The following is a 27763-nucleotide window of genomic DNA, read 5'->3' as shown; positions in this document are numbered from 1 at the left end:
TCAAAAAGCCATAAACAAATCAGTAACAAAACAACACAGACGTTAAAGATTATGCTTTCTACAGTTTTAATTAAAATCAATCTACGCATCAAACTGTACTTACTTGTATGTAATATAATAATTCTTGCAACGGCAGAATAAAACGCGTTTCGTAAATATAAGTTCTTCAATATAATCAGTAGCCTAACGGGTATGAGCTGACGAAACAAGGAACTGGTTTATATACGCAGAGATCACATGACGTCTCACATGACCGTTTTCTCACTTCTCATTGGTTGCTGGAACAAAGAATCGAGAAACGTCTCGCCTTTTTTTTATTTCAAAGCCAAACAAACATGGCGCAATGTAATGAAGCTTGTTGTTATGCAATGTATTTAAAGCTTTTGCTTCGTCATCGACATGTAACATTGCGTTGGTGGAATGTTAACATATCTGCTTTATGTCATTCTGTTAGGTATAATCACGCATATAACGTATAAATTAGGTACCAAATAAAACTATAACACTGTTCAAAGGTCCGTTCAAACGGGCGGCACCTTATATCAGTTTCGGGAAGCCATGTTAATACAGTGTCCATAAAGTAAGTCCAATGAACTTTAAGATACAATAAATGATAACAGTGTAAGCTTGTTCGTGTCTTAAAAATGCCATATTCATGTATGTATTAAGCACAGTGTACAGCTTTGCTTGTGGTATTATGTAAATTGTGGTGATGTGTCAATGTCTGGCTTTTTCGCGAGCCTGTGATTTCACAGTTTGGTGACACATTTTGAAATGATTTACAACCAGTAGTGCAAATGTGAAAATTAGTCAAAGTGAGAAACAGGCAGTCTGTGGGGCGTATTTTGCACAGGTAACAATTATTATTGATCACAGATGGAAACAGATCACCGCCAGCTGTTGTTACAAAACGTTAGAAAAAAGAAGTGGTTCAGACATCGCTTTGTTTCTCCTTTTTCTTCGCAACTTTTCCTGGTTTAGCGCCCAGTCCAAACCTTCATAAACCCCATCACCAGTTAAAGCACATGATGATTGGACGTGCCAAGGCCTGCTGAGAAACTGGCTCAAACCAAGTCTGAAAGCAAATTCGAACATTTTAGTTAGCCGCGGGTGGTAAACAGACGCGGACTGCGGTAATGACGTCACACCGCGGCGCGCAATCAGGAAAAATCTATTCTAAACACGGCCTACTAGAGATATCTCTAGTAGGCCGTGTTCTAAAGGTTAAAGGAATCATGTACTTTTGTTTATAGTAACCAGATACAAGAAGTTGTTCGTAAGAGCCTAGTTCTCATTTCGAAATCCGGAACATATGAAACCAAATATACGTCATTCTTTACAATATTTACTTTTCTGTTATCTCTCTAGTTGACATTGCTCCTTCCATGTCTTGTTTATTAGCGTAGATAAGAATGGCGCAACTGTCTAGCAGTGGATCCATCAAGACACCTTGTAATGCCTCATTGGCTTCCTCTATTCGATCCCTTTTAATGGATATCGTTAAAAGTTGTAATTATTTTGAATGGGGTCCTTTCTCATCAGCCGACAGTACTGCCTCCTGTAGCCATTTATAATTAAGCTACAGGAAAACCTATCGCGTTACAAACAATTCTCTTATCTGACCGAAGTAATATATAGACAGTTTTAAAATAGCAGTAAATGTACCACATACTGTTAAAACGTAGTAAGGTACAATATAAAAGTTTACTCAAACTTGTTTTGCGACGTTTAATTATTTTGATTGCAAACCATTTGGGACTGCTTTGGTATTTTAAAATAAAATTAAAATAAATATAGTAGGGTGAGGGAAGATGGGACAGCTTTTCACAAGAATTATAAAATCGTATCCTCGCGACTCCCATAGGCCGTTGTAATTTGTTTGAAACACGATCAGGTTATTTAGACTATTTGTGCTAAAGGTGTCCCACCTTACCCCACAGTACTATATTACCGTTTTAGAATTAATTGAACTAGTATAAGCACGTACCTATCGGAGGAATCAACTACAAATGCGAGAATACTGACACCAATAAAGTAATGTTTCCATAGTGTTCTTAGTTTGTCTTGACCACCCACATCCCAAAGCGTCAGCTGAGTGCGTTTAATCTATAAATTCAATAAGATGTTTGGGTACTTTTGTGATATGTTATAGAAAGGGTCAACAGCTACGTTGCTTTGTCGGTATATTCTGTCTTTTCGTTTAGAATATTTTTTAAATCTTCGTTACTGTAATCGCAGAAACAAATAAAGTTATTTTATTATTGGAGTGGCGGAAGACGGGACACTTTTTGCAACGGTCTATGGGAGTCGTGACGACGATGCGGTTTTATAATTCTTTGAATGTTGTTTGCTTACCACCAAATGGGTCGAAAAAATAGAATGAAAAGGTGTTCCATCTTCCCCCATATACTATATTACGTTTTTTAATTCTAATTAACAGCGTGTTATAACGTACTGTCGTTCGTATAATATTTCTTCTGGCGGTATATTTGATCTAGAAATTGTGTGCTGTCGCCTATTAAACATAAGTTACACTATAAAATGTTTACATTCTAAAACGTTGGTTTTCAAGAAAGCTTATGTAGTTCAAAAAATGGTCGGGTTTAATAAAATTATAATTTATAAAAAAAATAGTTAATGTACAAGAGCTGCAAAGCTCAAGCTTATATAATTTTAATGAAGTTACACCTCGTTATCGATACGAAAGACTTTGATCATAGCCATGGTATTTTAAGAGAGTTGTATGGTGATGGTAGCGCGCTATACAGGATGATTTTTGTAAAGTCGTGATAATAAGCTCTTAAATAATTCTGTAACATTAGTTTTTTAATTATCATTAAACGGCGTCCATTAAAACAACTCTAAAAAAGTCTCGTCTGACAAAGTGTCCCATCTTTCCCCGTCCTACTACACTCTAAAAAAACTTGACGCAAAATGCTTAATCAAGTGCTTGATTGAGCGCGTTTTTTCAATCAAGTCTTTTTCTATTTTCTTTTTTTTGTTGTGTTTTATGTTCCTTCCTATTTGTTGTCTTTCATTGCGTATAATTTTCCCAAGTCAACAGTTTATCTGCAGTGTTTATAATAAATTGTGTATGCTGTTTTTGTTGTCTTTCATTGCGTATAATTTTCCCAAGTCAACAGTTTATCTGCAGTGTTTATAATAAATTGTGTATGCTGTGCCAATTAATTTAAAAACACAAAATAAACATTTTTCACCCCAGAAATATATATGTAGAATTTTTTTAAACAAATCAAGTTTAAATCAAAATTTGATTGAGATCGGCCCATTTTAATGCTAAAAAATCGCTGAAACTGAGCGAAACTTTGACGTAAATTCGATTTAAAAAATTGCGTCAAGCACTTGATTCAAAAATTTTGCGTCAAAATTTGGTGTTGATTAAATTTGATTGAAATTTGATTGAACTTTTTTTACAGTGTAAATAAATTGATTTTTGTCAACAGAAATAAGTCTTTAAATATAAAGAATGAGAACTGAAATGTATACGGAAAAGAGTCAGTCAAATCATAGAAAGAGAAGTTGTTCACAATTTTCTAGAGCAAAATCAAACGTATAAAATATTTCTGTCTATTTTATTACGATACTATAGATTGGTCATTCAAACTCGCAAACTATACCTAGTTTCCGCAGTTTTAACAATTTTGCCGCGTAATTTGTTGGACTGTGAGTATACAGTCGAAAAATAGTGTATAACATTTGATTTTGTCCAACCATCAAATGGGTAGCCGTACAAGGAGATTTAAAAAAGGGTCCCAACTTGCCTCGTATTGCAATCAACCCCCGTTCTATATACGAGTTTAGATTTTCGTCTCTTGCTATATAAAAAAAACTGTGGCAATTACACATAGAGTAGGGTGGGAGAAGACTGGACACCTTTAGCACTTAATATCCAAATATTCTGATCGCGTTTTAAAGAATTAACAGCGGTCTGTGGGGGTCGTCAGGATGCGGTTTTATAATTTTTTTGAAATGTTCTTTGTTTACTACCAAATACGAGAAAATAGAATGAAAAAGTGTCCCATCTTCCTCCACTCTACTAAATATAATTTGTTGCGTATAATTATGAACAGCCTATATGTGTCATTTCATTTATAGCGGTAACTAAACCGCAAAAAGCAAACGTATTTATACCTGTATTGACTCAACGTTAAATCCAATGGTCGGGATAGTGGTAACGGTTCTACCGGTCTTTAGTCGGTACAACAACGTTGTTTTACCAGCAGCATCCGGACCAAGAATCAAGATGCGGGACTTCCGCAATCTCCGAAATCGAGAAAAACGTAAACCCATGTTATGGTGTAACACCCTGTGTTCATAGGTGAATGGTATTTGATATAGATTTTCATTAAAGAAAATTTCAATACATTGTGTTACACAGCGATAGTCACATAGGTAAATTAAATCAATGTATATTGTAGACTACTACATTCCCGAGTCAAAAATATATTTATAACGAATTTTATACTGAATTGTAACCCTGGTCTTATGATGAAACTTGGTACGTTTGATATAAAATAGTTAGATTTTAGGCATTATACGATTTATAAACTATTGGACAAAAAAGTGTTACCTACATTATGCGCTTCCATGTTGTGAATCCGTTTAGAAACAGCGGTTCCGTAACGAAATACTTGAAACCCAGCTTTCTCTGTATAGTAGATTTTTATTTAAACGAGTTTATGTAAAAGGGATGATAAACTATTACGTCACAATGTTGCATAATTTTGTAATAATAAGTTTGTCGTGTAAATTTGTAAAATATGTCTCTCTCGGGCGTTGTTTTTGTTGCCTTTCCTAACGTGTGTTGCTCTCGGTATTTTTCGTTGTTTTGACGTCCCATTCGGGGCGCTTTGAAGGTATTTGAAGCTATGACCTAACAGGCTTAAGCGATAATGTATTTACTGTAGATTGCCTGTTTCCATTCTTTTCGACTCGTAAACGTTGTGTACAAACGTTTTCAAACTTTGTCGTAACAGTTTATTTTTACAGGCGTTTAAAATATAGAAAATTGTTTAGATCTTATTCGCGTTCGCATTAATCTATTGTTAAATTCATATATTATAATCCGCAGTTTTGTGGATGTCTTGTTTGAATACAGCTCAACTTCCAATTTAATGTCTAATAAGGTTGCAAACACACCAGCGCTCATTCCATGTTATGTTGTTGTGACGTCATGTGACGTACCATCTGACTTAACAAATTTCACAACAACAGTGTAGTAAAGTGATTTTTCTTTGAAATTTAGGAAATGTTTTGGTCATGTTTGCGTTTTTAAAATTGTTTTGAATATGTTATAGCCAGAGGTAGCTGGAAAAACTTTGCAAACTGTTAGGAAGAACGTATGATTTTTAGGCATAGTAAATATATTATTATTTCGTATTAAGTTTAAAAGTATTACAAATGCAAAGCAAAACTTCCAAAAATGGCGGCGACAACTGTAGAAGATACACCCTCATGATTCTACATTGCTTTTTCTTGGTATTGAACTAATTTTCATAGTATTACATGCATCATATTAATATAAAACCTATACTTTTACAACTATAATATTATTGTACTTAATAGTAGGCTACAACTGAAAGAAATATTTCCAACCGGCGAATAAGTTGTCACTGTTTAACCGTATTGAGATTTATTAAGAATGTATAATTCTTACCGATTTCCAGCTAAACTAATTAGTTCGTAAATTGTAATAAATATAAGTATCAGTAACTGCATATAATGTACTATATTAATGTATTAGTCACATACATAAGTACATTGGTGTGTCGCATCATACCTTTTCAAATAAATACCTTTTTTTAAATAGCCCATTCAAGAAAAATGGGAATTTTTATTCATTTTAAATTTTGATCTAGATGGTTATTTTGTTGTGTATGTTATTTCAGGTAGTTGGAGTTGTGCTGATAATGCTGGGTGTGTTCCTATACAGTGTACCTGGCACACAAAGTGTTATCCAGGTTACAACAGAAGCAACAACCTCGGTAATGCACATATCACAATAGGTCTATATATACCTATTGTTTTTTAACAAATTCAAAGAAAAAAATACAACTACAATCGCAGTCACTTAAAACGGGCACAGAGTGTATGAAACATAACATCTGTGTCATAATGTCTGACATTGCTCCAGCAATGCGCGGATAATGAGTTTTTCATGAATATTCATTCATTTATCCTTTAAATCTAATTGTCAGTGTTCGTTTTTGTTTATTTCATGTTGTAGTTACATTTTTTAATTTTAATGAAATTATTTTTATATAGAAACAAGTTCACCAGGTGAGTCTCGTCACCATGGTAACTGGAGGGGGTGTGGTGTTCATTTCATTGCTGGGATGTTATGGAGCATTGAACAACAACAGATGTATTCTGATGACTGTAAGTTAAGTTATAAAAAGTAGGCCTACTTTATGTAGAACTTATGTTATTATTTTTGTTCCATTTTTTGGGGAATTTGCTTTAATTTTTACCGGTGCCTTCGTATAAAATGGGTTGGTAAACAAAAACAGTGGGTTATTTTGCCGGTTACTGTAAAAGTTCCACCAATTTTATTGCATGAATGAATGAATGTAACTTACTTTATCCTCGCGTGGCCGGAAACGACATTCGTTACCATGTATGTTACTTTGTGGGTGATTATTTTTTTAGGGAATTTTTTTTATTATAATTATTATGTATGGCTGATAATTTGGACAACCCATTAGTGACCACTGGGTTGGAGCAATTGTCCTTGCCCAAGGACACATACGCCCACAATGGTAGCAACGTCGAGCCTTGAACCCATTACCTCTGGGATTACAGTTTGTAAATTACAAAGAAATATAGTTTTCATTAATTCAACATTTTTGCTATAAAGTTATAAAAAGCATTGCATAGCCTAGTTTCAACTTTGAAACAGAAATCCGTCAATTTTAGCAAATGAATATGTTAAATATTGGTAGACTATGTTACAATAAATGTTTTATGTAGATTGCTGTTATATTCACTGTGGTGCTTGTAGTTGAATGTGCACTTGCTGTGTTTGGAATCATGTTTCAAAGCCAGGTAATATGAAGACTATTTAAGCTATGGAACTCATTAGGCTTCTTGTAACATGGAATGGCAAAGTAGTAATCTATTGTTTATGCGCCCACTTTACCTATTTAGTACCCTGAAAATGTACAAGACATATCGGTAAATTTATTTTAATATTTTGCTTCTTAAGTGGACCTTTAAAAAATTAAATGTGAATCAAACCAGTTACAGAAATAACTAAAAAAAATACAGTATAACCAATCATCATATAACCAAAAACTAGTTAACCTCTGTTCTAAATATTTGTAAAATATCTTGAAAAGGTTCAGTATTTTCTATGAGAGTTTACTCATTGTGTTATCACAGATAGCATTGAAAGTAACAGATCAGATGACCATATCACTCAGTTTGTACGAAGGTGATGATGCAACGGATGCGAATTCAGTTGCTTGGAGGGAAATTCAAACATTTGTAAGTTTACCTTTTTTTGTAATATCTAGGTGTGTGTAGCCACATAAAAATGGTTGCCTTTTGATTTGATTGCCACTTGTCAAGACCCTTTAACAACAATTGCTCCAACCCAGTGGTCAGTAGGGACCACTGGGTTGTCCAAATTATCAGCCACACATAAAAAATCACCCACAAAGTACCATACTTGGTAACTCATAAGCTGTCACGAGGAGTATGAAACAAAACACTCTTTGAGTGGTTAGTTTAGAACACCTAGCTGCCAAAGCATATTTGAAAATTAAATGCACAATATTTATTTCAAACAAAAAAGGGAAAAGTGTTGAATAGTGTACAAGTAAAGTCATGTTACAAATTAAACTATATCCTCCCTAAATATTATATTTACCGCAATCATACCAACTAGTAAAGTAGTAATCACGAAAATTCTTTTAGTTTAATAGTACTTACTACCTTCCTGTACATATAATTATTCTTTGTTTAGTTCAAATGTTGTGGGGTGAACACTGCTGAAGGATTTCACAATCACACCAATATAAATGTCTCTACTAGTGATAACTACACTATTGGGTCAGCATGGTATAGAAACATAGGGATACTTGTAAACCAATGTAAGTCAATTTTTTTTTAACTGCACTCGGCAGTTAAAGGGAAAAAATTCAAGTTTTGTGAGTGTTGTCTAGATAGACTTTTTTGACGTGACTGTATTTCTGTATAAATAAGTACAAGCATTTATTTATATATTACGTGTTTGCTTCAGAATTAAACTTCTGTTTGTTAGGTAATATAATAAAAAACTTATTGCATCCTGGTTTGTTTAAATTAGGATTTTTTAACATACAAGTTTAGGCATTTAACTTCACACTTGTACATTACAGCGTGGCCAGGCAGTTGCTGTGAGCTTGACAGAGTTGGTGAAGTCAGCAACCCTGCTGTGTGTTATACAGATAATGAAAACAATACTGAGTTACATAAACAAGTACGTCTTACTCTTATCCATTTTAAGAATAACTCACAATTGTATTATTATGGAAACCTAGGATATTGTTTTAATGTTTACTGTCAATAGTAGAGAATATGTAGAGAATTCAGAATTTTACTCATGATACTGGGTTTGAAGCTTGATTTTGCTTACTCAATGGTCATTAATATAATCCTAAACAAATGATGTTTATATCACAAGTTTCAAACACAAAAAATACATTAAAAATAATAATTACATTTAATTACCGTTTCAGGGTTGTTTGGACCAAGTGGTGCAGTTCCTGCAGCGCCATCTACTGACCATCACACTTCTAGCCATCTTGCTCTTTGTAACACAGGTGACATTAAGGCTTTATAAATCAAATAAAATAGTTTAATATTTTAGTCAATTTAGTAGAGAAGGCAGCTGGTAGGGTTATTATTTATTTGTTTTTTAAGCATAACAAAGTTTAGACAAGAGAAAAGCTGCAATAATTGTGCACAAACACCTAGTATACCCTTTTAAGCCTTTAGCTGCATTGACGTAACACGAAAATAAAAATATGAAACTAAAAATAACTTCCTAAACTTTTTTGGTTTAGCAGCTGTGCTTTGCTTGCAAAATACAGATTAAGTAAAACCTGGTTATAAAAAATCTGAAAACAAATTCTTGCAGTCCAATGTTTAAAAAAAGCTACATAAAGGTGCACTACACTACTGCTTTGTGTGCGCATACATTACACTAACAAACATTTGTGAATTTACATTAAAATGTTTATTTTTTCGCAGTTATTTAACAGTAATTTACTCGCTTATTAAGCTGGGCACTTTTATAGGCTAGGCACTATTATATTACAAAAACAATTGTAAGTACACTAAAATAGCTTCGCTTACCGTGTTATATTTCACAGATAGTGGCAATCATCTTATCGTGCCAGTTGTTCAAGAACCTTAAAAGTTCTGGCTTCAAACCTGTGTGAAAAAATTTCCTGTGATTTTTATTTTTCAGCCAAATTTTAATCTGCTCATCAAGTGCAATCGCTTTAAAGTTTTAATCACTGCTGACTGCCATAATATTCGTTTTTTATATTTTACTGTGTCTGCTGTCCGGTATCCAAACTATTCAAAGCTGCATATTCAAGGTTATTTAAAAGAAAACAAAATAAGAAGTTGTTAGGGATTAAAATATAACATCATTTTTTATTTATCTTCACAAAACATGGATTTAACAGTTAAATGGAATAATGGCTTGAAGAAAAAAGGCTTTTTGTCTAGATATGTTCTTGGTTTAAATAATTGATGTAAAAGTGTCATACTTAAACCCTAATCATAATGGAGTCAAAATTTTCATCTATAAGTATTATGATGTCGCAAAATTTATTAACTGTTATGATTACGATATGTAATGCAAGTATTTGAATATTTTATTCAAAAAAGACATTTTAACCTTACAAAGTTTTCTATAATAAGTTGATTTACATAAAAAGACGATTTTTTGGATAAAAAGTATTATTTAAACTAACAGGAAGGGAAGAAATGTTGTTGGCCATGTAATGATTTTTTTATTTACGCAAAAGTGAAGTTACTTATTGTTGAAATCTAGTGAAATTTTATATAAGACCAACCTGTTAAAAACAAGTTTTGTAATTTTTACGTACTTTCTGATGTTACAATATATTTTTATGCAAGTTTTAAAATAGTATTTTTGGTATTTTTGCAATTCTTTTCTTAAATCATCAGTTAACTTACACCACAGCCAATGTTTATGTAGTCTTACTTCATTTTTTATAATTTCTTATTCTTTAATAAGTGACTCTTAGCCATTTTTGCATTGCAGCAGAACATTAAGCAAAAACTGATAGCAAAGCTTTATTAATTACACAATTATCTTTCTTGTCATTATTTGAGGTGTTACGATGATGTCGTTTAATTAAAGTTTCGGAAAGTCTATGTTGTTTTTACTCATCGTTGAAAACTAGCATTTTTACATCCCAATTTAGACCGACGTGTTATATCGTATGTGGCAACTACAAAACTTAGTTTTTATTTTTCTATGGAAACAATAGCAAAGATCATGTTATTTAAAAAGTAGGCAATCTACAGTAAAACAACGGTTGTTATAGCACACTATGAATAAAAAGTCGAAAAGAGTGTCAAATGAAAAGCATTACACCGCGTGAACTCGCACAGGGTTACTAAAGTAAAATATAATTAAAACAAGTTACTGTGCAGTTAAACGAAGGTGCTGTGTGTAAAGACACGACCCATACGGCCATACATACAGTTGTAGCCATGTAGAAGCATATTTGTGTAATAAAACGCTAACTGAACTACTTTTTAAGTGGAAATTACAATCGATTTACATATGTATTTGATAATTCTCCAAAAATATAGGGACTTTTTTAATTTTACGCAACTTTCTGAACCGCGAGTTATTTTTACCAATTAAAGTATGCGACGTCATAGTTGCATTATAACGACATAGTGAGTATATTTTTATCAATGAAATAAACTAAATAATTTTGCGTTACTGCTAAGTGTTTTGATCGTTTGATTATCATGAAGGTTTATCCCGAAAGTACCAGCAACAGGTTTGTTTTAGGTTTATTATCAGTATACCTGACTTTTAATACGTGTACGTTAATTAGGACGAAGTTTGAAGTTTTACCTATTTTTTATTTTATCTCCAAAGTCTAAATGTAAAGTATATACGATAGCCCATATTCTGTTTTTAACAAATATACTAAAGTACCAAACGACCGACACTTGTCATCTTGGCAGGGCAACGACAGTCGTTGTAACACAGGTGATTTATATTTAACACACCTCGTGCCCGCTTATATAGGGGTTAACCCATAGAGATACTAATATATAACACTATATATATTAGTAGTGGTATATTAGTATCTCTATGGGTTAACACGCATTATAAATGATTGTATTTTTGACAACCGTTTTATAGTGACCACTTGGGTTAAAGCAGTTTCTGGGTGATTAAGCCCCTTATTGGACAAGACATGGAAAGTAATCGAACCCAGGGGTCGCTTATGGGTTGTATTAACCATTGTCGTTGTACTGCCATGCAAGGATAAAGGAGTTTACATAATATGCTTATACCGTGACCAAAATTCATTTCAAAATTTTCTACATACGGTAAAATTAAAAGATATAACCACGAATGATTTATTACCGGATGGGAAGTCCCCATTAGGAGCTTCCGTGAATCTCGAATTAATACTCACCCTAAAAAGCCACCAGCATTTATAATTAAAAAAAAAACAAGTTATAACACCCAAAAACTTATTTATTTCGGTGAGAGCTTAATTTTGACGTAAACAGATATAGTAGAGTGGGGTCAGATGGAACATGTTTTGATTCTCTTTACCCAGCCGATCAATAAATGGTTCTAGGCTATATCCCCCCAGGCGTTTTCCCACCGGCGATTTCCCCCCCGGCTATTTCCCCCCCGGCTACTTCCCCGCCGTGACTATTCCCCCCGGCTACTTCCCCCCCGTGACTATTCCCCCCCTGACTATTTCCCCCCGGCTAATTCCCCCCCGTGACCATTCCCCCCGGCTACTCCCCCCCCTGACTATTTCCCCCCGGCTAAATCCCCCCCGTGACCATTCCCCCCCGGCTATTCCCCCCCGTGACTATTCCCCCCCGGATATTTCCCCCCGTGACCATTCCCCCCCGGCTATTTCCCCCCCGGCTATTTCCCACCGGCTATTTCCCCCCGGCTATTTCCCCCCCGGCTATTTTCCCCCCCGTGACTATTCCCCCCGGATATTTCCCCCCTGTGACTATACCCCCGGCTAATTCCCCCCCGTGATTATTCCCACCCGGCTATTCCCCCCCGTAACTATTCCCCCAGGCTATTTTCCCCCCGTGACTATTCCCCCCGGCTAATTCCCCCCCGGCTATTTCCCCCCCGTAACTATTCCCCCAGGCTATTCCCCCCGGGACTATTCCACCCCCCGGGACTATTTCCCCCGGCTATTTCCCCCCGAGACTATTATCTACGGCTAACCCCTAACCCCTAACCCCTAACCCCTAACCCTAACCCCTAACCCCTAACCCCTAACCCTAACCCCTAACCCTAACCCCTAACCCCTAACCCCTAACACCCTAACACGATGGTCACAGGGGGGAATAGTCATGGGGGAAACAGCCGGTGGAGGAACAGTCGGAAGGGAAATAGCCGGGGGAAATAGCCGGGGGGAAATAGCCGGGGGAAATAGACGGGGGGAAATAGCCGGGGGGGAAATAGCCGGGGGAAATAGCCGGGGGGAAATAGCCGGGGGGAAATAGCCGGGGGGGAATAGTCACGGGGGGAATGGTTACGGGGGAACTAGCCAAGGGGGAAATAGCCGGGGGAATAGTCATCGGGGGGAAATAGCCGGGGGGGAAAGGTCACGGGGGGAACTAGCCGGGGGGGAAATAGCCGGAGGGGAATAGTCTTGGGGGGAAATAGCCGGAGGGGGATAGTCACGGGGGGGAAATAGCCGGGGGGAAATAGTCTTGGGGGGGAAATAGCCGGAGGGGAATAGTCACGGGGGGGAAATAGCCGGGGGGAAATAGTCATTGGGGGGAATTAGCCGGGGGGAAATAGCCGGGCGGGAAATAGCCGGTTACGCAATAAATATAGGATTAAGGACTATGAGCTAACGATATTTAAACTTACCCAACAGTACTATATAACATAGGGTGGGGGGAGATGGGACACCTTTGGCACATAATATCCAAATATCCTGATCGTTTTTTAAATAATTAACAACGGTTTATGGAAGTCGTGAGCATACGGTTTAATAATTCTTTGAATGTTCTTTGTTTACTACCAATTGGGACAAACAAATAGAATGAAAAGGTGTCCCATCTCCCCCCACCCTACTATACATTTTCCAATTAGCAACAGCGAAGATGTGAATGAAGGAATGAAAATGACGTCACAAGCAGGTTGTCTGAGCTGCGCAAGATATACGTTAGTTGTTCTTAATCTGCTGTTCTTTGTAAGTTTAGATTACATTGTATAGTAGGGTGGGGGGAGATGGGACACATATAGCACATAATATACAAATATCCTGGTCGTATTTTAAACAAATACCAACGGTATATAGGAGTCGTGAGGTCCGTTATTTTATGTTTCTTTTAATATTCTTGGTTTACTACCAAAACAAACGAAAATATAATGAAAAGGTGTCCCATCTTTTCCCACCTTATTATATGTTTTCCACCGTAATGTTTACCCATGATGCATAAAAACTGTGGCTATAGGATAAATATGCAAACGCCCCCTTATAATGCAATTAACGCGGAAATTTTACAAACATGTGATTAAAACAATGTTAGCATTGTCCTATGACATACATTCTTCTCGTTGCGCAAAACGTTTCGCTGATAAATTATAAATATTAACATATTATAAAGGGAATATTAACATATTATAAAGGGTACGGGTAACATATACATTCACAGAGAAGCAGCATACCTTGTAACAGTTTTGAAAAATAAATATATATTTTTCCTTAGTTTAGTAACCAAGAAACGGTTAAAGTTGAGTGATACTTATGTAATATGAAATTCTGCCAATTTATGAACGGTCGATTATATACCATCAGCAGTTCGATTTCGTTTTTTCCAGCAACTGTTTAAGCATTTCTATCTATACAGTGGGGTAAGGGAAGATGGGACACTTTTAGCACATAATGTCTAAATGTATTGATAGTGTTTTAAACAATTAACAACGGTCTAGGGAAGTCGTGAGGGTACGCTTTTATAATTCTTTGCATTTTCTTTGTTTACTGCCAAATAGAGCGAGAAAATAGAACGAAAAGGTGTCCCATCTTCTCCCAACCTACTATATAACAAATTAGATATTTCGTTGGTATTTTTACCACATCAAACGTATAGTTTCACTTTCGAATACGTTATTGAGAACCGAGGTTATATCATACATAACACATATATTACGATACGTATAATTCATATATTACGGGTAAGATGAGGCACCTTTAGCACATAATCTAAATATTTGAATTGTGATTTAAACCATCCACAACGCTATTTTAAAGACCCAGAACTACACCAAAACTGCTGAGAAAAAAAGAAGCGCATTGCGGCTAACAATGCCCATTATAATCCGTTGTTTTTATGAATGGTATTTTAAATTTTAAACTGGAATTTACAACTACTAGAGCATTTGTGTAACGAAAAACACTGCTTTAACTGCCTACCGCTAGGCCTATACTCACATTATTCCACTGATATTATAAAACACTGGTTAATTAAAGGCAATAAAAGCTGTAGTTACTACACGCGTATAAAACTTGCTCAAAACAACACTAAAAAGTAACAGAGTATAAAATAGCTCTTTACCGTAACACGCCAGAGAGAGAACTGGCCACAATTACGCTTTTCCAAGCGGCTGCGCCTCTGATTGATATGCCCGCAGCCGCTCACGTGACGCAAAAGACGCCCAATCAATAATTGCAGTATAGAAGGAATGTAAATAACACAAAGTGGTAGGAACAACACGTGAAATACCCAAAACGACACATAGCGGAAAAGGAAACACAAAACGGGAAAACACTTTAAATGAATATAGTAAGGGGATTTTGACGTCATTTATAAATAAAATTAACAAAGATTTTAATATATCTCATCTTACCCCGACTGTTTTCGGATTTGTAATGTTTATGTTACACCTAGAACTGCTTAAGAACTTTCGATGTGTTTTAATATATGCTTTTTTTTTAAATATTGTTAATTAAGAAAGGCAGCAAGGCAGCAATTTTAGTTCTAAAAATGTTGGGGTAAATGTGCAGTGTCCCATCTTACTCGACGCTACTATTTCCTCTTTACATCTAATTCTTTACACTTTCTATTATTAAACAAAAATCTGACAGTAATCTGTAGTCTTAACATCAGGGAGTTGGCGTTTTACTCGTAAGTCATGCTGCTTGGATGAGATGGGTTCCAGCTAACGTAAACTTGATTGCTGTAGCGACAAGCAGTGTCACTTGCATCTACATTTCCCACATAACGTTGGTGGCCATGGCAACCGGATGCGCAGCCGCGAGCTTGGCAGTTATCGGTTGTTGTGGAGCGATGTCGAACAGCAAGTACATTCTAGGAATGGTAAATATTTAAATGTCTTCGTAAGTTCAGTTTAGAAGCGATTTACTTAAAACAGGCATCCTACAACTTAAATTGTATAGTAGGGGGGGAGGACAGGACAACTTTAGCACATAATATCCAAATATCCTGATCTTCTCAACAATTAACAACAGTATATAAGAGAGGCATGGGGGCATGGTTGTATACTTCTTTGAATGTTCTTTGCTACCACATTTGGATGATAAAATAGAATGAAAATGTGTCCCATCTCCCCCCAACCTACTATATGAGTTTCTTTGAAAGATTATCATCCAAAGAATACAGAAACTATTTTTTACCATCGTAGCATAGCAACCCGTATGCACAACTGCTGTCATTTTACTGTAATTTGAAATGTCAAACAGCATTATTAAACAATACATTATAAAAAGGGTCTTATTTACCCCCACCATACTCTATAACCGCTAAATTATCTTTTGTGTTTTAGTTTTTCATGTTTCTTGTTGTGTTGTTTGTTCTTCTGTTAACATTGGTGGGGACGGGGGTCTGGATTCGAACCCAGGTAAGAAAATGATTGCTGTTTAAATAAACCTATATTATTAAATTAGATATTTAAAAAAAAAAAATTTTAAACATATATATTTTTTTTTTTTTAATTTTAAAAACTACGCGTCGCAAAAGTTTAGTTGAACCGTAACCCAAATAACAACGTATATTAGAATGGGCGATGAGACACCTTTAGCACATATTATGTCTAAATATTCTGGCCGTGTTTTAAACGACTATAACAACGGTCTATGAAAGTTGTGAAGATAAGGTTTTCTAATTCCTTGAATGTTTTTTTGTTTTGTACCAAATTAAACGAGTAAATAGAACGAAAAGGTGTCCAGTCTCCCCCCACCTTACTATCTTACTATATATCATTTTTCCTATATGCAAGAATATAGTGGTTGTAATGTAATGTAAACTTCCATGTGTGTTTTGTAATTGTTATTATTCATTTATAAAGTAACGTTATGTACACACACTTATTACAGATTACTGAAGCGTCAACTTACGAGTTGCAATCTTCGTTTATTCTTAGTTACTATGGCGACGACGGTGACAACGTTGAATCAGTTGCATGGAAATATATACAACGAGATGTGAGAAATTAAAAACTTGCGAAATATTTTTTTTTTACAAAAATGGTTTTGTATCCCAAATTAAAACATTGCATTAGAAATGGCAAATACTAAGAAATAGGGTAGAGCAAAACGCGTATACACATTTTAGAGCTGTTTGATTATAGTTGTTAAGACATGCGATACTGTTAGCACGTAAATCACGTAGTACCTGTTTCTATGGCTGTTTTGAACAATTAACAATACTATTTTAGAGTAATGGAAGTAAGATTATATAATTGTGAAGTTCGTCTGCAGATGTTTTTACGTTCGTTGTTTTTATCAGCTTTAATACAACATATTAAATATATCTAGTCGCTATATATGGTAGGGTGGGGGAAGATGGGACATCTTTAGCACATACTGTCTAAATATCCTGACCGTGTTTTAAACAATTAACAACGGTCTATGCAAGCCGTTAGGTAACGGTTTAATAATTATTTAAATGTTTTTTTTCTTACCATCAAATGAAACGAAAAAATAGAACGAAAGGGCGTCTCATATTTCCCGACCCCACTATAGCCTACTACCCAAATTACCATTGACCAACAAGCGCTAAACACAAATCAAACTTACTTTTAATTTTTACAGTTAAAATGTTGCGGCGTATCGACAGTTAACGGTGATCAAGATTATATTGGATTAGATGGTGGGGTGAAGTTTAAAGGGGGTGAGGTTAAGGGTGCAAAATTTTGGAGGATCCATCCCCGAACTAACTTTACATCAGGTGGGAATCAAACGCATTTATGTAATTGGGAATTGTCTGTGTATGAACTATAACAGTGCATATGGGGCGGCATATAAATATCACTAAAAGGCTCATGGTTTTATTATGCAGTGCGTTGTAAAGTATGCACTAAATATTTATAGTTGGGTGGGGAAAGATGGGACACACTTTCATTCTATTTTCTCGTCTCGTTTGGTAGTAAACAAAGAACATCCAAAAACGTATAAAACCGTAAACCCTCGACTCCTATATAGATCTTTGTTAATTGTTTAAAACACGATCAGGATATTTGGATATTATTTGCTGAGGGTGTCCCGTCTTCCCCCACCCTACTATGCATATATTTTTATTCAACACGTAAACTTAGTTTATAAACTTTGTATTACCTTCATTTGAATACATGCATCTACTATACAAGATATGTTCTTCTTCCACACAACTCTTTTATAAGTTTAAACCCCTTCACAGTTTTACTACCCTATTAAAGGCATTAAAATATAGCACTCGGTAAATAAACGGCTTAAACAAAAGTGTCGCAACACAAACCCAATATAGTAGAGGGGGGAAGATGAGACACCTTTTCATTCTCTTTTCGTCCCGTTTGGTAGTAAACAATCAAAGAATTAAAAAAACCCATTCTCACGACTTCCAGCATAGACCATTGTTAATTGTTGAAAAACGACTAGGATATTTGGATATTATTTGCTAAAGGTGTCCCGTCCCCCCACCCTACTATATGATCGCGAAGCAAACAATGTTAAAACGAACGTTCACAGACCACCCTGCATGGCCAGACAGTTGCTGTGTACAAGACGAGCAAATGACGTACAAGAACTTGCAATTATGTCGTTACGATTCAGAGGCAGGGGAATATCGATATACTGAGGTAATGCTCACCTTTTTACTTTCTTACATATACAGTAGAGTGGAGGGAAATGGGACACCCTTTCATTCCCTTTAATCATCCCATTTGTTAGTAAACAAAGAACATTCAAAGAATTATAACCTCCTCACTAGTTCCATAGACCAATGTTAACTATTTAAATTACGATTAGTATATTTGGATATTATTGGCTAAAGGTGTCCCATCTTCCCCCACTCTACTTTAAATGCAGCGAAAGTCTAAATTACATCAAGACTTAACCTACCAATCTCCTTTTAACTCTTTACGTTACTTAACATTTTTAACTTTCTAACTAAGCTCTTAATTGTCTGTAAACAAAACCAATGTTGCAGCTCAGAATTTTATCTTACTGATAAGAGTGAGTGGGTAGACCATCTACTTGCACCTATTACAGAAATGCCCAGAGCGCGCAGAGCAATCAAACGTCCGTTGAATTCCGTAACACGCGTTCTTTCTTGCAGGGCTGCAGGGACAAAGTGTCGTCATTCCTTGGCAACAATTTCCTTCTTATATCAGCTATGGCTGCAACACTTGCTATTATTGAGGTAACAGTTTCTCAATTTTCTCTTAACCTATTTTGAAAAACCGTGGTGTGAGTTTTCCATATTGCATTTGCTAACGAATGTTGTTCAACCATGATATAGTAGAGTGGGAGATGATGGAACACCTTTTCATTATGTTTTCTCGTCTCATTTGGTAGTAAACAAAGAATAGTCAAGGAATTATGAAACCGTATCCTCACGACTTCCATAGACCGTTGTTAACTGTTTAAAACATGATCGGGATATTTGGGTATTTTGTGAATAAGGTGTCCCATCTTTCCCCACCTTACTATATAACTTGATACTAATTAAATATAAATGGCTGGTTGGTCTTATAGGTGTAGCGGTCACTCTTATTTTTTTCCAATTAAATGTAAACATGTTTTTTACTGTACGCGTGTTTTAACAACTGTTGTTTTGTCGCTGTATCCTGCCTTTGCGTTTAAAATATTTTTGAATCTTCACTACCACAATCGAAAAGACTTATACAGTTATTATTATAATACTATTATTAGATCTCTTCCACAATAATTTTCTCTTTTCAGACGATACACTTCTGTGTGGTTCGCCAGTTAGAAGCAGCGATGACGACACCGGACAATGTTTCACGAATCACCCAGTTCTCGTTTGAAGCGCCCAGTAGCTCAAGTCTTAATCGGTTAACTTAAGACATCAACTTTATTACAACTTTATTGCGGTTCAAAATAAAATGTACCGCTTATTATTATCGTGCAACAAAACAAAAAATGTGGTCATTTAAAAATAATGTTTTTTTAAGTTGTTTTTACACAAATCTGCCAAATTATTGTAAACAATTTGTAGTATTTATTATTTCCGTGCAACAAACGGGAAATTGAAGAAAGGAAAATAAACTGCGAACTCCTTCACAGTTTATGTGCAATATGCATGTGTCAGCAATTAAAATGGTAGTTTTAAATACATTGCAATTTGTAAAACGTTTAAAAGTGAATAAAAAGAAAGTCAGGATTGTTATACAATATTCCATATTTAAGGTAATAGATTAGGAAATGGGGTCAAGCCTAAATATCAGGTACCATGGTATGCCTCACCATATAGTATAGGAGTATGATGATATTTTATGTCAGGTTTAAAAGGGAGGTAGTATGTTAAAATGCTATATATCATTAAACAACCTACAAAAACTGGGGCAAATACGCATACTGAACCAAAAAATAAACCGAATGCCAGACTAAGCTATGAAGGCCGACCATTTTACCAAACAACATGTTAATAGCTATACTGTCGTTTCTTAACTGTGGGGAAATCTTCTATAATCTGTATCTCTGATGCTTAGACCTAGTGCGTGTGTTATGACGTCAACAGCCACTTCTGCAGTCGCCTCCGCTCTTTTTGGATCGAGTTCCGGATTTACTTCAACCAAGTCAAAAGCACTGAGTGAACCGGTTCTTGCTACTTCTTCTGTCACATACATTGCTTCTCTGTATGACAATCCACCACGCACTGAAATAGAAAGAAATTTGACAGCGTTTTGTGTATGTATGTTTTCATCATATAAAAGTAGTCTTGGCTTAGTGGTTAAAGCGCCCTGTGCCCAGAGAATTTGACGATCAATGCTGCAACTATTATGAGCTTTTATGTTTTTTCTGTTCTATGTGGGTGAGACCCGCAGCTTGGCACGCCATGGTTCCTAGGATTTGGGCAAGGATTGGCCCATTACCCCAACACCCGGGGTGCTGCCACATGGACCTTAACAGTTTTTGGAGCCTGTCGCTTTACCGGAGATAGGCGACAAGGGCTTTAATGGTAATGAAAGGAAGATCTTAGCTTGACAGCTTGCCTATAACTAAAACGGCTAGGTGTAACGACCACGCTTGTAATCTTCCAATTAAATGTAAATAAATGTAAAATGTTTTTAACTGTAAACGTGTTTTTACAACTGTTGTTTTGTTGCTATATCCTGTCTTTTCAATTAAAATATTTTTAAATCTTCACAACCGTAATCGAAAAGACAAAAAATGTTATCATTACCATTATAAACTTACCTGGTGTTCCAGTAGATGGCGCTATACCAGGATCTACAGAATCGATATCGAAACTAACATGAAGTGGACGATTCCCACTAGTGGAGAAAACGTGTTTAACATGGGTTAGAATTGTTTTTTAATAGAAATAGTATTGTGGTAAAAGTCTAACTACTAAAATATGAAAGTGTAAGTTTTTTTTTTTTTGTAAAACAGCTACAGAAACAGCTTTAAAAAAACAAAATTGTTACGTATACATAAGTGAAATAATACAAGATTTAAGTTTACCGTCATAGATTTAATAAAACTTAATAAAATATTGCTTTCATCAACTACTATGGAATTGTTTATTGATAGAGATCGGTTTTGAATGTTTATATACCCGTTGGCAATTTCTAATTCATGTGATTTTCTTAGTAAATATACCGCAAATAGTAAAAAAGCAATTGACAGAAACCGAAAATTTGTAAAATAAATACATTCTTTAAAAGGATTAGGAAAGTTCGTAAGAATTTTATGGTTTAAGCATTTGAAAAGAATATTGATTTTAAATTATACCAAACATTAAGTCCGGCGCCGTGGCGTAGTGGTTAGCGCGCCTGCCTGTAACCATTAGGTAATGGGTTCAAGGCTCGTCGCTGCTACCATTGTGGTCGTATGTGTCTAATGGGTTGTCCAAATTATCAGCCATACATAAAAAAAAATAAAAAAATCCAAAAAAATAATCACCCACAAAGTAACATACATGGTAACTCGTAAGATGGCACGAGGTGTTATACCCGTGTGATAACGACTGTCGTTTTCCTGCCACGCGAGAATAAAGTAAGTTACATTACATTATATAATATAATATTTTATGCTTTTTTTGTCCAATATAAATTATGCTATCACAAAATAGATATTAGTTTATCAGGTAGGGAAACATTGCTGTGGAGTCTGTTTAAACGAAATCACTTTTAATATGGTTCCCAAAATGGGACCCAACTTTTTTTTTACCAAATCATCATTTTCGCATCTTTTTTATTGGATAGGATTCATATAACATTCTTTATTAGGATTTGAATCATAATTTAATTAATCTTTTGATATAATTTTCAGTATTTCCTTTACCCAGAGTATTTGATGGGTTTTATAAAGCTGTGATTTATTAAGTAGATTTTAATATACAATAGAGCAGGTAACCTCAATCCAACTTTATGCCAAGGTTTAGGAAAGATTTTCTATAGTGGTAACAGGGGACTGGAACTTAGGCCACAGTCATCCTTTTATGTTACATTTGTGTAAACAGTTGTACTGCAAATATTGTTTGTAATGAATAATATTGTTTTTTTGAATAACCTTCCTATGTTTGGCTTGTGGAAATATCTTATCTTAATAATAATACCTAGGATTTATCATATCCAGTATCTTTTCCATGCAGTGAGCAATTCCATTTCTGTCTATTTCTCTTATACTGCAGTGGGGGATGTTGTATCTCTTCATGATGGCACTGTATGAAAGTAACCTTTAGATACTACATAACTAGCAAACAATATAACATTAATTTTAAGTATCTTCTTTAATTAATAATGAAGATTTAAAACAATAAAAAAAGGAGCAACGAAACTAGTTAACAATACACTATGGCTAAAAAACAATACATTGATATAAACGACTTACATTTCCCCAGGGTCAATGTCACGAATGGCAATAAATCCAATATTAGGAGAACTTACACTGAAAAGAGCGGTTCATCAAATATAATTCTTAAAATGTATTAACTTATATAGATTATAAAAGTGTCTAATTATGCCATAGCTTACTTACATAGACCATTTTTACACAACGAACAGCATCAAAACACAGCTAATGGTAAACAGATGTACAACATCATACAGTAAATAAGTAATAAACTATCGTACAACAATATAACAAATTTGTACCATGATTTGCACCAATCAAAGTCAGAAATTGGAGTTCTCTGCAAAATAAAAATAACCACTTTAATGGCTTATAATAAATATACCTGGTTTCATAATTAAGAACAAAAATATTTGAAAATAAATTTATTTATCCCTCTAATTTAACACATAAAAAAAGTATGTGAAAAAAGATATCTTCAACTGTCTCTCCCCCCTATCTCTATTGTGTAGAAAAGCTTCATTCTTTTGTTTTGTTTATCTCAATTTTGTGGAAAAATTTTATCTTTTCGTTTTGAATATCTCAATTTTGTGGAAAAACTTTATCTTTTCGTTTTGAATATCTCAATTTTGTAGAAAAGCTTTATACTTTTGTTTTGCATATCTCAATGTTGTGGAAAAGCTTTATATTGCGTTTTCCATACCTTATTCTCCAAATCTTTGAGTAAAAAGTGAAGCGGCATTCCATGTATGTTGCCTGATGGAGACGTGGTTGGGTTATTCAAGTCAGGATGAGCATCCACCCATAAGACACTAAGGTTAGGCCTCGCTTGAGAATGACCAAAAATAGAACCAACAGCCATACTGTATGAAAACAAAAGTTAAGCTTAATTCTAATCTTGGGGTAATTTAAAGCATACACCCAAAATCTTTAAGCTTAATTCTAATGTTGGGTTAACTTAATGTATACACAACACGTCAACACCCAATATATTTCGACTTAGTTCCAATGTTTGGATAATTTAAGGCATACACTTTACCTGTGATCACCTCCAAGGTTAACACATATATCATTGGTTTGTAGGGTGTTGTATACAGCATCAGCAAGCTAGTAACATATATAAAGTAAATATTTTGAAGAACTGCAAATAATATTACTATAACTTATGTATTGTCTGTTGGGTTTAACATTAACCTTTTTAAAAATTTAATTTGTTGTTTTAAAACTGTTGTTTTACCAATAATAACCGACTTTGTATATTACTGTAACTAAAAAATAAATTAAAGTTGTATTATATACAAATGGACATTATATAGGACATATATTATATATTTTGTCAATGAAATAAAGGTGTTTAAATCATGCCCAGAGTATCTGGTATTTTAGATTAACATGTACTACTTTTACAGATATTATAATATGACCCTGTTCCCGGTTTACAATGTAAAATAGGAGAAGTTCTGTATTAAACAATTAAATCCACATTAATTAGGTTACTTTAAAAATAAATGTAACAATTACTTTTTTGTTGGCAGTACCGCACGCGCGCGAATTCTTTATTGTCCAATTTCCATCTTTGCTGACGTCATCCACGTGTGCGCCATGCGCAATGTCGAGGTCACCATAATCGTTGACCTCCAAACCTGTGTACATGGATCGAATGTTACGCTGTGTTTCGTGGACAGTATAAACCATGTTTAACACAAGACAAGCTTTGCTTTCATATGTTGTAGCAGTTCAGCTAAAAGTCCCGCTTTGCGAGGTCGCATGGAGATAATTAGAAAAACGCGTGTAGATTTTTGCAACTCATCCACAATTGTATGTTGCAGTCATAACGCCTACGTTTGGTTACTACTTGCGACTTGCGTGTTCTATTTTGTGTTGTATGTAATTGTGTTGTATAGTAAACATTACATATGCCTCCCTTTGAAAGAATTTACGTTGCAACAAGTCGTAGGCAATATTCACAGTAGCGTGGTATTTAAAGTAATAAAGCTGCTAAATAAATTATTTAAATCTTAGGTTCAAGTTGATAGAAACTACCAACCTATTCTTTAAATAATCGTATGAACAAACGTTTTTGGCATCTGTTTCCGCTTTACTTACCAACATGGTCCGACAATCGTTGCAACAAACCAGCATCGCGTATCGCCTTCGGTCCATTGCGTACACCAGGCTTGCCCTAAAAAAACAAAAAAAAATATTTTAAACAGCAGCCAGGCGTTACATAATTAAGAGCTCCGTTATCATAATAACAATACATGCTCCCACAAAAGTTAAGGCGGATGGTATTAATAAGTTTATATTGGTTTAACGTAGTTTACATAGGCAAAACATTAATAATTAGCTGCTTTAATAAATATGTTCAGATTTTTAACTATGGCATTAATATTAGCCCTGTTAACATTAGACGCAACACAGCGGTCCAACTTACTTGACCGAAATGCATTGGAACGCCAAGCACGCCGACCTTAACCACGTCACCTGGCAGGGGATTGTTTGTCAATAATCGTTTTTGTGACGTACATGACGCTTTGTGTTTACAAGGCTTTACAATTTCCCTTGCGAATCGACGTAGCTGTTGTTTATATAAACTCATACTTAAGTTATTACCAAATTATACGTAACACACGAGTTCTCTACAACCAGAAAGATACTGTTAATACTGAAATTATGGTCCTTTCAACAAAACTACGACTGAACATGATCCCGGAAAAGTGCTGTGGACCAAAAATAGTCTAATCTCTAAAACAACTTTGATTTAGGAAAACAAACAAACTGATTCGTCTGACAACACCACTGCTATCATTTGCAATCCGAACAAACAGTTTAAACTTCGGTCACAGCGACTGGTTTCGCGTTACAAAACCCGCGTGTTATAACGTCACATTGTTTCGATGGCCACTATTGGCTGGTTGAATCGGTGGGCGTTTCTGGAGGCGTGTCCGGAGGCGTATGTTCGTGATGACGCAACAAATAAGGAAATGACGAGCGAACAAAAAACATTTAAGGGATTTCAAATGAATGTGATCATTGTACTATGGCTAAATACATCTATTCAAGTGTAATCGAGATATATGTTTCGTTCATTTTGTTCTTATTGTGGCATTGCATCATGACGCGACGTTGCATCATAAACCTATATGTCCCATCGTTGAACAACAATGCAGCTGTTTAGTATTTTAACACGCACCTTTTTTATTATTTCAACTTGCACCTTTTTTTAAGTGCGGTTCTTAATATTCAACGTATCTTAATAGTGTTAATACTCAACTATATTAATATAAGCATTTTTAACGAACATATACCGCGGGTTTTATACAGACGTCCCATTTCTTCTGCACATCATACACAGCGGCCGTAACAAAAATGCTAAATTCTAATATCCTATTATTGTCGTTGCCTTACCGTTGATAAAGCATGTTTTATCTCTTGTACTTAATAAAGTTTACACTAGCTTTTACAAAATATAGTTGTTTTCACAAACACTAATGTATTTTGTAACATAACCTCTTTTTTGCACTTTATTTTATATGTTGTTGATACGATTGCGAATATATTTGCAGTAATAGCGTCAGCGTGTAACCGAATGCATGATCCTCACAATTTGTGGTACAACGCGTAATGTTCTTACTGTATTGACGCAACAAGAAGCGGTAAACAGCATGAAACATTAAATGACAAACACTATAAGAATGATTGGATGTATGTAGGTCGAACAATAGAATTATTCAAAATGACAGTCTTACCTTTAATCATGTTTCATGAACTGACTTTTCCAAGTGCAAATCTCAGTACTAAGTCTTAATTTAACTGTCTAATAACTCGCATCATTGCCTATGAAGTGAAACAAACATATAGAGAACTGTGGGGGAAGATGGAACACCTTTATCATAATATATCCAAATATTGTAATTTCCAATCATGTTTTAAACAATTAACAACGGTGTATGGGAGTCGTGAGAATAGATTTGTAACTTATTTAAAGTTTATTATTTACTACAAAATGGGACGAGAAAAATGTGTCCCCTACTATACAGTAGGGTGGGGGCAGATGGCACACCTTTTCATTCTATTTTCTCGTCCTGTTTAGTAGTAAACAAAGAAAATTAAAATAATTATAAAACCACATCCTGACGACCCCTATAGACTGTTGTTAATTGTTTAAAACACGATCAGGATATTTGGATATTATGTGGTAAAGGTGTCCCATCTTCCCCCATCCTACTATATATAACAATTAACGCTTTGAGAAAGAAAAAGGTCTACAAAACCGAATAAAACTTTTTTTACTGTTGTACGTGGCCTACAGGGTATAAAAATGCGAACAATATGCACTGAGCTCATATTACAGTTTTATTTCTGCGAATAATTGATTCCTATCAGCCGTTTTCTTCGTCCTTGTTGTCACCAACAAGTGAAGGTAAGCAATCCTTGAAGTTTCTATAGTCTCTTGGTCTGCTAAATTTATGTTGGCTATTTTTCTATTCGTTGTTTTGTTATAATTCATCAGTTTTAGCTCTTTTTATTTTGATTTTTTATTCGAATATCAGTAAAAGTATAGTAATGTGGGGAAGACGGGACACCTTTTCATTTTATTTTCTCATCCTATTTGTTAGTAAACAAAGAATATTATAAAAAATTATAAAACTTTATTCTCACCACTTTCATAGATTTTTGTGAATTTTTTAAAACGTGATCAGGATTTTTGAATATTATGTGATAAAGGTGTCCCATCTTCCCCCATCCTACTATATCACCCCCGCGTATATTTCAGTAAGTCGTCGCTGTTATGGATTTGATAACCTTGCCGGACCTTTTGGCTAAACATGGCCTACAGACATCTTTAGCAGGCCATGGGCTAAAGTTTGTTCGATAAATTCAACCAACATCGGTTACTTTGAAGGACGTGGAATCGTGAAAAAAAAACTTGATTTTCGTAACCCATGCTTTTAAAGTGTGAGGTGTAAACCAGTCATTTGATGTTCTTTTTTTGTTCAGTCAATAAATGCTTACAGCGGTTATAGCCGAATAGTGCAGTTGGTTGAAGCATCGTGATAATAACGCGAATGTCGCGGGATCGATTCCTGTATTGCTGGTCAAGTTGGTACCTCGAAAGCTCAGTTGGGATAGCGTTAGTTTTAATTTTGAAGTAAATTACCAACGTCCATGGGTGGGCTCGAACCACCAACCTTTCGGTTAACAGCCGCTTACACAAATGT

The 27763-nt window shown here is 35.1% G+C and overlaps 4 protein-coding genes and 1 long non-coding RNA gene across 5 annotated transcripts; 2 read left to right on the top strand and 3 right to left on the bottom strand.

Annotated features, from left to right (window-relative positions):
• Positions 1-113: 113 nt before the first annotated feature.
• Positions 114-8838, bottom strand: LOC149728198 (uncharacterized). The gene is made up of 6 exons (XM_089888440.1): positions 8734-8838; positions 4596-4669; positions 4153-4327; positions 1988-2106; positions 1350-1484; positions 114-1075 (listed from the first exon to the last, which is right to left on the bottom strand). Coding segments are annotated over exons 2-6 (603 nt in total). The 5' UTR covers positions 4598-4669; positions 8734-8838; the 3' UTR covers positions 114-903.
• On the top strand, positions 5200-10416 carry LOC149728197 (CD63 antigen-like). Its single transcript, XM_089888434.1, has 9 exons — positions 5200-5499; positions 5910-6005; positions 6286-6399; positions 6991-7065; positions 7402-7506; positions 7988-8114; positions 8382-8482; positions 8742-8825; positions 9378-10416. Exons 1-9 carry the CDS (start codon positions 5422-5424, stop codon positions 9444-9446), a joined length of 849 nt encoding a protein of 282 aa, XP_089744560.1. The 5' UTR covers positions 5200-5421; the 3' UTR covers positions 9447-10416.
• Positions 10417-15429: 5013 nt separating this feature from the next.
• On the top strand, positions 15430-19807 carry LOC149728195 (tetraspanin-18-like). The gene is made up of 7 exons (XM_089888423.1): positions 15430-15603; positions 16070-16144; positions 16620-16727; positions 17337-17472; positions 18249-18358; positions 18838-18921; positions 19464-19807. Exons 1-7 carry the CDS (start codon positions 15430-15432, stop codon positions 19584-19586), a joined length of 810 nt encoding a protein of 269 aa, XP_089744549.1. The 3' UTR covers positions 19587-19807.
• On the bottom strand, positions 15449-17952 carry LOC149728196 (uncharacterized). Its single transcript, XR_016386029.1, has 3 exons — positions 17859-17952; positions 16026-16159; positions 15449-15594 (listed from the first exon to the last, which is right to left on the bottom strand). It is a non-coding gene; the product is annotated as an uncharacterized LOC149728196 (long non-coding RNA).
• Positions 19591-25203, bottom strand: LOC149728194 (arginase-2, mitochondrial-like). Its single transcript, XM_089888422.1, has 10 exons — positions 24976-25203; positions 24648-24723; positions 24063-24184; positions 23581-23648; positions 23245-23404; positions 22844-22881; positions 22581-22637; positions 22306-22410; positions 20943-21019; positions 19591-20400 (listed from the first exon to the last, which is right to left on the bottom strand). The coding sequence occupies exons 1-10, from the start codon at positions 25138-25140 to the stop codon at positions 20189-20191; spliced, it is 1080 nt and encodes a 359-aa protein (XP_089744548.1). The 5' UTR covers positions 25141-25203; the 3' UTR covers positions 19591-20188.
• Positions 25204-27763: the final 2560 nt, after the last annotated feature.

Source organism: Ciona robusta, chromosome 11, assembly GCF_009617815.1.
Source record: "Ciona robusta chromosome 11, ASM961781v2".
Lineage (NCBI taxonomy): Eukaryota > Metazoa > Chordata > Ascidiacea > Phlebobranchia > Cionidae > Ciona > Ciona robusta.
Note: the sequence above shows the minus strand (reverse complement) of the source record. Positions and strands in the feature narration are given on the sequence as shown.

Excerpts from the sequence above, each read along its gene's own strand:
- LOC149728198 (XM_089888440.1), bottom strand. Across the intron at positions 2,107-4,152 it reads TTAACGTTGAGTCAATACAG|ATTAAACGCACTCAGCTGAC; the intron begins GTATAAATACGT and ends TTGAATTTATAG. Across the intron at positions 1,076-1,349 it reads ACTAGAGAGATAACAGAAAA|ACTTGGTTTGAGCCAGTTTC; the intron begins GTAAATATTGTA and ends ATTTGCTTTCAG.
- LOC149728197 (XM_089888434.1), top strand. The coding sequence starts at position 5,422 with ATGCAAAGCAAAACTTCCAAAAATGGCGGCGACAACTGTAGAAGATAC. Across the intron at positions 5,500-5,909 it reads TTCTACATTGCTTTTTCTTG|GTAGTTGGAGTTGTGCTGAT; the intron begins GTATTGAACTAA and ends ATGTTATTTCAG. Across the intron at positions 7,507-7,987 it reads GGAGGGAAATTCAAACATTT|TTCAAATGTTGTGGGGTGAA; the intron begins GTAAGTTTACCT and ends TTCTTTGTTTAG.
- LOC149728194 (XM_089888422.1), bottom strand. The coding sequence starts at position 25,140 with ATGAGTTTATATAAACAACAGCTACGTCGATTCGCAAGGGAAATTGTA. Across the intron at positions 24,724-24,975 it reads TTCCAATGCATTTCGGTCAA|GGCAAGCCTGGTGTACGCAA; the intron begins GTAAGTTGGACC and ends TTGTTTTTTTAG. Across the intron at positions 24,185-24,647 it reads ACGATTGTCGGACCATGTTG|GTTTGGAGGTCAACGATTAT; the intron begins GTAAGTAAAGCG and ends CCATGTACACAG.
- LOC149728195 (XM_089888423.1), top strand. The coding sequence starts at position 15,430 with ATGAGATGGGTTCCAGCTAACGTAAACTTGATTGCTGTAGCGACAAGC. Across the intron at positions 16,728-17,336 it reads GGAAATATATACAACGAGAT|TTAAAATGTTGCGGCGTATC; the intron begins GTGAGAAATTAA and ends TAATTTTTACAG. Across the intron at positions 18,922-19,463 it reads CAACACTTGCTATTATTGAG|ACGATACACTTCTGTGTGGT; the intron begins GTAACAGTTTCT and ends TTCTCTTTTCAG.